This window comes from Bidens hawaiensis, unplaced genomic scaffold (genome assembly GCF_021521415.1).
Source record: "Bidens hawaiensis isolate Kalapana, Puna unplaced genomic scaffold, B.hawaiensis_p1.1 tig00025239_1, whole genome shotgun sequence".
Classification (NCBI taxonomy): domain Eukaryota; kingdom Viridiplantae; phylum Streptophyta; class Magnoliopsida; order Asterales; family Asteraceae; genus Bidens; species Bidens hawaiensis.
The window spans coordinates 295097-306360 of record NW_027494030.1 but is presented as its reverse complement, the minus strand read 5'-3'; the positions used below and the strand labels follow the sequence as shown (position 1 = coordinate 306360).

The following is an 11264-nucleotide window of genomic DNA, read 5'->3' as shown; positions in this document are numbered from 1 at the left end:
GATTTGAATTAGGTCTAATTTTATGAGTTAGGGGTTTTTATAAATAAAATTAGGTCTAGTTTACGAATCTGTGTGTTTTAGGAGGTTAATTGGATTGAATTTGTCAGCATTTAGCTTCGCCTTTTAAATCGTATTTGAGTTAGGTTTAATTTTATGAATTAGGGTGTTTAATCGATGAATTAGGTCTGATTTTGTCAATTAGGTTTAGTTTTTATGAATTGGAGTGTTGTAGGAGGTTAATTGGATAGATTTGTCAGTATTTACGTTGTACTGTTGAATTGGATTTGAATGTAGGTCTAATTGTATGAATTAGGGTTTTTTTCGAACTGATGTATGCGGATGGAGTCTAGGATATGCACGAATGAGCTATGTGGAGCTTCGTTAGCGGCAGGTGAAGATTTTATAAAAGGTTGGGCTTTGCGATCTGGTGATTTTGCAAAACTTTGTGGTAAATGCGGGTAATCCTAGATCTCTTTGGTTTTGATTTTGAAGTTTTTGTTTTTTGATCTGAAGGTGGATTTGTTATGTTTTGAATCAATTGGATTTACTACTAGCCTCCAGTTTCTTGATATCAATCATATGTTTCATTTTCCCAATTTTATTGTCGCACTGTTACATTAAAGTTTACATTTTTTTTTGTATTTTGTAGCATGAATAAACCAAATTGTGATTATTTTAGGTATCATTTTTATAATAGTGAATAAACATACTTAACCTGTAATCTCATAATCTGATTGATACCTTTTAAATATTTTGTCTTTTACTGTAGAGTTTATCTTTAACTTGATTGAATCCAATAATAATCTTTTTGTTTGGAAGATAACTTTAGTCAGAATCAATCTTTTTTCTTTCTTTTTCCTAATCTGTTTTAGATTTGCATATACTAGGGGTGAGCAAAAAGCGAACCATAACCGAAAACCGAACTGTTAACCGTAATTAACCATAATTGAACAAAATCAACGGTTATGATTAAGTGAAAAGATTAACCAACCATTCGGTTATGATTACGCTTAATGTGTCTTCGTTAACCAACTTTAACGGAAATGAAACCCAACCTTGTATGTTTGTGTTTTTCCAAATTTTATATCTCGATAACCGAAACCGAATCGAACCTTGTATATCATATCCTATTTTCTGAAAGTTTTGAATAACTTCTTAACACTCGAAATTTATGTATTGTCACAGTACTGCTTATGAACAACTAGCATTCTGTGAATTATTCCATCAAGAGGACACTGGTTGGAGAGAGTGTAGTTCTTGTGGGAAGGTAAGCATGTACATAATAATAATAATAATAATAATAATAATAGTAATAGTAATAATAATAATAATAATAATTAATTGTTTTGGGCAATGCTCTAATATTTTTTTCTAATTCAGCGACTCCATTGTGGATGCATTGCTTCTACTGCTTTCATTGAACTACTTGAAAACGGTGGTGTAAACTGTGTCAACTGCTCAAATAGTTTCAAACATGACCCTGTAAGATCAACTTACATAAGTGAAAATATATGCCAAAAGTTTAAAACTTTAAAGTTGATATTTTTGTGTTACATATAGAGCACAAGTGATGATAAGCCTGAAGAGTGTGGGATTTCAGTAGAAAATAGTGTTGGAGAAATTCGATCATCAACAAAAATGTTTAATTATGATGATGATGCATCCACATCACACATGAAACAAGAAGAAATTCAAACTACATCAACATCAATATCGATTTACAATACACCTTCTGAATCTGCTCATGGTCCAAATGTTAAATTAAGAGAAAGTACAGGGATAAAAGATGTCCATACAGAATTAACTATCGGCTTGGCTTCTTCTTCGCAAAATCCTGTTTTTGAAGAACGGGAATTGAGCAAACCATATTCTTCCATGCAACATGGTCCTTGGGCCCACCATATATTGCCCAAAGTGCCCAAATCCATCTTTCCTCAAGGATTCGATGCAAATTCTGGTATGAGTTCACAGATACGGGTAGCCCGCCCACCTGTTGAGGGTCGGGTAAAAAATCAGTTGCTTCCTCGTTATTGGCCCAGAATTACAGAACAAGAATTGCAGCAGATATCTGGAGAGTATCCTTTTTTTGTTTAAAGTGTCGGTTTTAACCTGTTTGAACCGTTTACTTATGAAAGTGTCGATTTGAGTTATGGTTTATCTCTAGCCAGTTAACGGAAAATGGGTCAAATGGGTTGAGACTTGCCCGTTTTAGTGCTTGCAGTCTCATAATCGTTAAATTTTTATAAAAATGAGATTATTATTGTAAAATAAACGTTTGTAAGTCGATCGACTCAATCTAAGATGACCTGACCTGAAAGTTAGAGGTGACAATTTTGACCGGTTTGCTTGTCAAATTAGTCAAGTGTGCCAAAAATCACCCAAAGTGTTTTCAAACAGTTAATACCTCTAAATCGATTTATTCAAAAAAGTTGGATTATTATTTTAGCAAGATAGTTTGTTATAATCTTATGTTAAAATGGACCCCAAAAATAAGTGTTGTGTGGTCAACACAACCCGACTTGACCCGTATTACATTTACACATTTTGACCTGTTCACAATGTTATAATCTCCTTAATTCTGATTCTCTAAGTTCAAATGCGACCATTGTTCCACTTTTTGAGAAGGTTCTGAGTGCCAGCGATGCGGGTCGAATTGGTCGTTTGGTTCTTCCAAAAGCATGTGCTGAAGTAAGTTTACGCCTTTAGCTTATTAAAACTTTAAGCAATGCTTGACTAATGTTGACTAATGTTTGACTACTATACAGGCATATTTTCCACCTATTTCTCAACCTGAAGGACTCCCATTGAGGATTCAAGATGTTAAAGGAAAAGAATGGTTATTTCAGTTTAGATTTTGGCCAAATAATAACAGCCGAATGTATGTTCTAGAAGGCGTCACTCCTTGCATACAATCTATGCAGTTGAAAGCTGGGGATACTGGTACTTAACTACTTGTTCCATACCCCCCCAATGTTGTTTAATTACCTTTATAACCCTGTAGTTTCTTATATTTGATTCTTTTTGTTACTTTCCAGTGACATTCAGTCGTATGGAACCTGAAGGAAAGCTTCTTATGGGCTCCCGAAAAGCCTCCGTTAACACGTCCGTTCAGGTAATTTACTTGCAGATAATATTATATATTAAATTACATAAATGATCCCTGCTGTATGGAAGAAAGTACGAAAACAGTTGCTGTGATTCAACATTTACTGTTGCATGATTTTTAAAACAAATTCTTCCCTTGCCTGTTAAGACTTTACTTCCCCTTTGTTTAGTTAAGAAAGGACCATTTACCCTTTTGAAATCTCACTCTTTATAGCGTTACCAAATATATAAAGAAAACATTTTTTTACCTATAAGGGCAATTTAGGAAATACTTGCAAACTTTAAAGGCAATGAGTTTGAAAATACCCTCTTGAGAAATTCACTCTTTTAAAGAATTGTGAAATAAATAAATAAAATATTTTTTTTACCTATAAGGGCAATATAGTAAATTAGTTACAAACTCAAGGGACTAAAAGAATGAGTTTCAAAAGGGCAAAACTGTCATTTTTCAGATTTTACAGTTGGGCTGTTATGTATAACGTATTGGAATGTATAATCAGATTAGGGCCACAGGCTTATTAGGTTAATTGGGGTTTCCTTGTAATGTCTATATATTGTAAGGAACCGTATCGAGTAATAACCAAATTAGTCTTTAATAATCTTACACATAACGATCAAGGGATCAAAATCATCAAATCACTAAAATTTCCATACAGTAACGACTTTCGTTATAAATGACATGTAGGGAGTTCTTCGTAGTTGCTGCCATATTAATCTGTTATCTACCATGGTGTATTTTGCAATATATAATCATTTTAATGTTATTATAAACAGGATTCCCGTATACCTACAATGCATAGTGGTATGAATGCCATCGAGAATCTTTCAAACATGAATGATTACTCTAATCTTCTTCAATCACTGAAGAGAAACACAGATTCTCATCTAAACTTATTATCAAGAAACATGAACTTGCCTATTGGAGATTCCAAGTCGAGGGCAGATTCGTCATTTCAACCAGACAAAAAAAGAAGCCGAAACATAGGGTCAAAAAGTAAACGATTACTTATGGAAAATCAAGATGCTCTTGATCTTAAATATACATGGGAAGAATTACAGGATATGCTAAACCCAACCACTATGCACCCGAGTATCGTCACCATTGAAGACCACGAATTTGAAGAATATGAAGTAATATTAATAATTTTAATTTGCGCATAAAATTATTCATTTATGCCTTCTTTTTATTATTTTTTGGCAGGAACCTCCAGTTTTTGGAAAGGGGAGTATATTCACTGTTCGGTTATCTGGGTAAGAGTTTAATATAATAATCCATTGAATTATTGCATTTTATATCTTTTTGAATATCATATTCAACTTTTCAGGGAGCAAGAACAGTGGGCCCAATGTGATAACTGTTCAAAATGGCGACGGTTACCTGTTGATTTTCTTCTTCCTGCTAAATGGACATGTCAAGAAAATATATGGGATGGGCCCAGGTTATTATTATTATTATTATTATTATTATTATTATTTTCTTTTCATTTTTTTTAGCCTCGTAAAAACCGAACGAACAAGAGCAGAGTATGTTCGTGTTCGTTCATTTAACTTTAACCGAGCAAACTATCAAACACAAACAAGTAAATGAATGGGGTTTTCTTGTTCATGTTAGTGACTACATTTGTTAAAAAATGAACATGCTCGTTTAACTTTAACTGAACAAACAAACAAGTAAACGAATGGGGTTTTCTTGTTCGTGTTCGTGACTACGTTCGTTAAAAGTGAACATGCTTGTTTTTATTTATGATTCGTTAACAGTATAAATGGACTGTTCACAGATGTAATCGAACGAACATAACTGAGTTAAAAGTGAAGCTATATTAAGTTGTAATGGGGACAGAAACGGAATTAAATGAATATATTGACGAACATAAACGGAATTGAAAGAACTTAAAACAAGCGTAAACTAATGAACGGAAACCAACAAATTTAAATGAACAAAGGTAAACAAATGTTCACGAACATAAATGAAATATGTTGTTTATGAATGAACAAAAAATTTTGTCCATGTCCGTTCGTTTATTAAACAAGCGAACTTTTTGCCGAACTGCTCACTGATGGATTGCCATTATTAGGTCTTCTTGTCTTGCACCAGATGAATTAAACCCTAGAGAACTCGAGCAGCTTCTCGGGATGATGAAAGGTATGAAAACGGCATAATTGTAGCAGGGGCATATTTGTTTGACTCGTTTGACCCGTTTACTTTTATGTGCCTAATTTAGAATATCACAAGTGGAGGAATGCCATGAGCCATAAATCAGACCAAGAACAGGGACCTAGTGGACCCAGCCAAACCGAGGCGTCGGTTGCAACCACCACCAAGCACCCTAGGCACCGCCCGGGCTGCTCATGCATTGTCTGCAGTCAACCGCCAAGTGGCAAAGGCAAACACAAGCCCAACTGCACATGCACCGTCTGCATGATAGTCAAACGCCGCTTCAAAACCCTAATGTTACGCAAGCAACAACGCCAATCCGAACGCGAAGCCGAAATCGCAGAGAAAAGTCAACTCAAACTGGGTCCCACCACCAAGGAGTTAACGGAAGTCAAACAGTCAACATCAGGACAACTAGACTTGAACATAGATCCTCATCGTGCACAAGACATTCAAGCATCAAGTACACCCCATGTAAGCATGATGAGTCTTCTCCAAGCCGCAAATCAGCCACTCGAGACGTATATGAAACAAAACGGTCTCACAAGCTTGATATCCGAGCCACAGGCTAGCTCTGGTTCGCAACCGTTGCCACAAGCTAGCTCAGGTCCTACACCCACGGTTCAAGAGGATGAGTCTCAAGGACCAAACCATAACGATAACGGTTCATAAATTATGTCCACTTGATGGAATATTTAAAAGGTTTTTCATAGTTTTGGGATGAAAAATTAATATCTTTTTTCCTACTTTGTGAAGTTGATGTGTTTGTTGTTGTGGTACAATATGAGTGAGGTGTTATATGGTTATGTTTAGCCACAAGTTTATGTTTGAATATGTAACCTTAATGTTGTATAACATATGATTCTTTGCATGATATATGAATTAAAAGTGTGTTACAGTTTTTAACTTTTTTTTTGGTTTGGTTTGGTTTAGTGGCAAGGGCTTAAGTCATTTCAGTAGATGTCTCGAGGTTGAATTCAGTTTTCACTGGTTTTCTGTATTTAATACGTCTGTCAGCGTAAATTGTGTTTTATCATTTTATGAATTTTAAATAACAAGATTAATTGTGGTCGTTAACTTAGCCGTGCAGGCATCTAATCATGAACACTGTGTTTCGACTAATGATCGCATATTAGGGTAAATGCTATATGCATGATTTGTATATATGCGCGCGTTATTTTGCTTTCTTCCAGCTGAAACATGTGTTTTAGGTGGTGATACATTCCTGATTCCTACACTGATAAAGTTTTTTCAATGGTTAAGTCGAGTTAAATGACAATTGTAATAGTAATAAAATTAAAAACGGGTGAATAGATGTGTTATTCCTTTGATTTAAATCGTAGATAACGATTGTTTTAATTTAAATCCAGTCTCATTGTTTGGATCTCAAAAACCGGTAGCAAAGGATGCTTATGGCCCTAGGTCCCCCCTCTTTCCTGACATGTTTTCGTCAAAGCTTTGCCAGCACAAATAAGTAAATAACCTTTATATCTTTTTATTGATTCTTTAGTTGAGGGTATCCGTACCTTTTGTAAACAATGCTTTAAATAAAATTAAAAAAATCGGATGCATTATCCGAAAATGATGCCCAACCCTTATACAAATGATGGCGCGGGCAAGTTGCCTAATGCATCAACGGACTATGTGATTATAACAACTCATCCAACTAATTGCGATTTCACTTCTAAAACAACTTGTATATTAACGAACAAATATATCCTAACCCTAAAATATGTATATATGCCGTGTAACACCCCGGCTTTAAGTGGAATACGCCCGGGTGCAACGTACAGATCACTCATAAGCTCGTAACACTACTAATAGTGACAATATATTTATTTTATTCCATAATATCGCAAGTACACAAATAGTTTGATAATGAGACAAACAACACTACATCTAAATGTAACAAATATTATTCATTGAAATAATCCTAAGGTATAACTAGTTTTCTTGTCCTGGCACTTCATCGTATTAACCTGCAGCACGTTAAAATAATATATTTTGTCAACAACACATGTTGGTGAGTTTTCATAAGTTTTTGCGTATATAGATATATATAAAATGCGCGATTCAATGATCGTCATGCAATAAATATTCAGACATAATGTAAATGAAATCAAATAGTGTCGTCATCCCGTTCATTTAGCCGAAGCCGTAGAAGTCGGGGAAATGAGAACCACCTTACGTAAACAACCGAAGTCGTAACGTTAGACGGCGCAGGTACGTCCCGTCGGACCCTCCCACTATGTGTATGCGTTTGCGTAACTTCCACCAATAAAACAATAAACATGTTGCAAGCAAGTTCACGTATAATCATAAACAATATGCACGAATAATATTAACATGTACGATATAAGTGAATCGGTTTGTAAACAAGCGCATAACTAACAAAATAAAAACTTGTGACGTGCTACACCCCAAAACATTATAAAGCATTAAAAATGGGGTTATGAAGAACTCACATGTTAAATAAGCAAGAATGAGTAAATAAGCGAAGATGTCTTTAAGCGAATGAACCGACAGGGTTCGGTTCAATAAGTGACCCTAGATAAATAGATAACTGTGATCAAAATAAAGTTGAGGAAAGATAAGAAATAGATGGCCGACATGTTCGGTTTATAATTCTTAAACGAAAAGTTTGTTAAAAATATATTTTTGTTCTATTTTTATAAGTTAAATGAAATAGGTTAGTTATTTGATTTTTAATCAATTTATTTTAGTTTTAGAAAAAAAATAAAAATAAAAATAAAAATACAGGTTATAATAATTATTAGTTAATTTTAATGATTTCGGTTCGTTTCCGAGCCGAATATTATTTAATAAAACAAGTTTAACGAGTGGTTCATGTTTTTTGGTTGGACGTGAACTCGGTTTGATTCGGGTTTATATCTAACATGCTTGAAATGATAAAATGGTGTGACATGTTGGAAATTTTTAGTCTTGTTTATTAGTTTTGCAAAAGTTACTTTTTAACTTAAAACTTATTTTTAACCAAACATTAACGTGCCGACGAGTGATAATGAAAACACAACCACGGTTGTTAATTTAGAGTGACAACATGATGAAGATCACATGATATGTTGTACATAAATAAGACAATAATTACCCGAGGATGGAATATCAAAAAGAAAGAATAACTTGAAACTTGGATTTTTGCACCATTTGAAAAGCAAGAACACAATTGAAAATGTAAAGTGTTGTGGTGAATGATTTGTAGAAGTATGAGAGCCTTTATATAGGCTTCAAATCGTTAATAACAAGTTTGAAGTGATTAATTGCATAAGCTAGTCATAAGGCTAGTCTTAAGCAATATTAATCACCAAATTAATGAGTTTTGACCAAATTTGATGAAGGGGGAATTTAATTATCAATAAAAAGATAGTTTAGGTTCATTCAAGACTTGGAAAAACGAGTCAAATGGCGGGAATTTAGAGAGGATGAGAAGAAGGCAGTTGACCCGTCTTGAAGAATACCAATAATTATAAACAATTAAATAACACAATCAATAGTCAATAAATACGGAGATTTTATTAATAATCCGAAAAGTATCAAAATTTAAAATTGGTTCGGGTTTTCGGGTTTTTAAAAATGACGAATGTCACATGCCGCATCTTGGATCTTTCATATGTTTCACACGTAAAAATCGCCTTCTACAATAATCACCCATGTATTATCAGTTTCAATCTTTTAGCGTTTAGAATCATAGGATTAGTGAACTAACAAAATACACAACTTAAAAACACACCACATCAACACTACTTAGAATCAGAGGCTACTGCTTTTTTGGAGTAACTAGATCAACATAGTGACATACTGTTATTCGCATTTCATCCAACTCTCGGACCCAAATTCCTTTGCATTCATCTAGAGCCCGATTTTGAATATGTCCATTTTTTCTTCAATCGAACAATTTTTTATGCTTTCGCTGTCATTTTTATTATTTATATCATATCATAAGTATTTTTTTTTTATAACAAATACTATATTATTATTATCTTATAATTTTTTCTTTTTTTATACAATTCTACTTAATATTAACATGACCCAATGTCAAGTGTATCATGAACCTAAAAAATGATATAGAAATAATCAACTTTTTACTCAATAATGACAAATAAAAGCAAATGACATTAGTATATGTTTATATTTTGCATTAAGGAAAAACAAGATGTTGAAGTAACAAATAGCTACATTGGATGCTAGCTTATTATTTGCTTTATAGTGCTTGTATATCAGCTTCACTCTCATTCATGTCCTTCTTATTCTACCCTGCAAAATAAGTTGAATATGCCATTGTTACAATGCATAAATGATTTTCTATGTACCGCTACTAGAAAACTGGGCATTTGCGACAACAATTTCTTTCTCAAATGGCCTTTTATGAATCCTTTTAGAGATCGGTTTGTGACAGCTTTTCTACGCTCATTTTTTGTAGTCTATCGATCGATAAATTTTTGATTGAGTTTTCATTCACAAGTTTTAGTTACCGTTTGTGTAATAGTGATTATATAGACAAATGTATATTTAAGTTATGAATTTGTTAATCGCAAATCGGTCACTAAACTTTGAACATGCTATGTGTCCAAAAACATGCGTTAAGATTAGTTATTTGTTGTAAAGTCTATGTAAATATATACAGTATACATAACATTCATTTCAAAACCAATAATATATTAAAACTGCAAAAACCGTTTAATACACTTCTTACATTTTTCAACATTTTATTGATGTTATTGTTAATATTTCTCAACATATTATTGGTTCTAAAATAAATGTATACGCTAAGAGCAATTGTTTATTGTAAAGTCAATGTATATACAAAACATTCATTTCAGAACCAATAATGTGTCAGAACTCCATGAACCGTATATATAATACGCTTCTTACATTCTCAACATATTTATACATTCTCAACGTATAAATAATGCGGTATTTAGTAAATGTTGTAGTTAAGAGAAGAGTAATACGTTGAGCAGTTGAAGGTAGGGGTGATCTCATAAGGAATATGCACATCACATTTTTCCGGTAATTCACCAGCGTATTTAACCTTAATTCCAGGGAGCAATTTAGACGCTTGTTCCATGCACCGGCAAGCCATCTCCCGGTCGGGTTTGGTATCCGCATCCTTGTATAGTAACTTAACCCCATTGCAGCATTTTGTAGGAACCTGACCTCCTCTAATGAGGTAAGTTGTGCATGGAGTTAGACTACTCACAACTAATTTGCAAGTCACCCCAGTCTCCATTGACCGCGGTATAGTGGCAGCCGCCATGATGGCGATGAGCACTGCCGCAAGCGACGCCTTTGGTCCGCCTGCCATTGGTGTGATTTTAGAGAGAGAGGATTAGGGTTTTCTGAAGAAAAATGTAGACATTATATAATGTGTGACAATGAGAAATTAAGGTGTGTGCTTTTTGCATGTGTAAAGAGAAATTTTTGCAAGAAATTACTAGTAGTTTTGCGTATAGGATTCTAACATGTAAGATTGTAACAGAAATATATATATATATATATATATATATATATATATATATATATATATATATATATATATATATATATAAAGGTTAAAATAAAAACCCATTTGAGTTGTGAAAACTCTAAAAACTCATTCTCAATCACATGTTTTTAATTAAAGTTTAAATTTTATGGTTTATAATTAAAGTAAATAAAAAATGTAAATATAAATATAACGTGTTCTCTTTCTTCTGAAAACATATATAAAAATTAGTAAAAAAATGTTGAAAAATAGTAAAACAATTTTTTTTTAGTTTTCGATGTTTTGTATTAAATGTTACAACATATATTACATGTGCAAAAAAACAAAACAAAAAAAAACGATGTTACATAGGATTTTTACAACTCAAGTGAGTTTTTATTCTATACTTTCCCTATATATATATATACATATATATATATATACATATATATATATATATATATATTTGTGTTTTTAATATTTAGAACCAGATTGTCACTTAACTCAAAAGAGTGATCGCCT

The 11264-nt window shown here is 33.1% G+C and overlaps 2 protein-coding genes across 2 annotated transcripts; one reads left to right on the top strand and one right to left on the bottom strand.

Annotated features, from left to right (window-relative positions):
* Positions 1-312: 312 nt before the first annotated feature.
* On the top strand, positions 313-6034 carry LOC143571252 (B3 domain-containing transcription repressor VAL2-like). The gene is made up of 12 exons (XM_077056732.1): positions 313-458; positions 1186-1267; positions 1381-1482; positions 1561-2075; positions 2592-2688; positions 2766-2940; positions 3036-3112; positions 3880-4236; positions 4307-4356; positions 4431-4544; positions 5181-5248; positions 5328-6034. Exons 1-12 carry the CDS (start codon positions 334-336, stop codon positions 5930-5932), a joined length of 2367 nt encoding a protein of 788 aa, XP_076912847.1. The 5' UTR covers positions 313-333; the 3' UTR covers positions 5933-6034.
* Positions 6035-9495: 3461 nt separating this feature from the next.
* On the bottom strand, positions 9496-10648 carry LOC143571248 (non-specific lipid-transfer protein 1-like). Its single transcript, XM_077056730.1, has 2 exons — positions 10231-10648; positions 9496-9532 (listed from the first exon to the last, which is right to left on the bottom strand). Exons 1-2 carry the CDS (start codon positions 10581-10583, stop codon positions 9523-9525), a joined length of 363 nt encoding a protein of 120 aa, XP_076912845.1. The 5' UTR covers positions 10584-10648; the 3' UTR covers positions 9496-9522.
* Between the last annotated feature and the right edge of the window lie 616 nt (positions 10649-11264).

Coding starts and splice junctions, on each gene's coding strand:
- LOC143571248 (XM_077056730.1), bottom strand. CDS start 10,583: ATGGCAGGCGGACCAAAGGCGTCGCTTGCGGCAGTGCTCATCGCCATC.
- LOC143571252 (XM_077056732.1), top strand. CDS start 334: ATGCGGATGGAGTCTAGGATATGCACGAATGAGCTATGTGGAGCTTCG. Junction 1,268..1,380: donor AGTGTAGTTCTTGTGGGAAG/GTAAGCATGTAC, acceptor TTTCTAATTCAG/CGACTCCATTGTGGATGCAT. Junction 3,113..3,879: donor CCGTTAACACGTCCGTTCAG/GTAATTTACTTG, acceptor TATTATAAACAG/GATTCCCGTATACCTACAAT.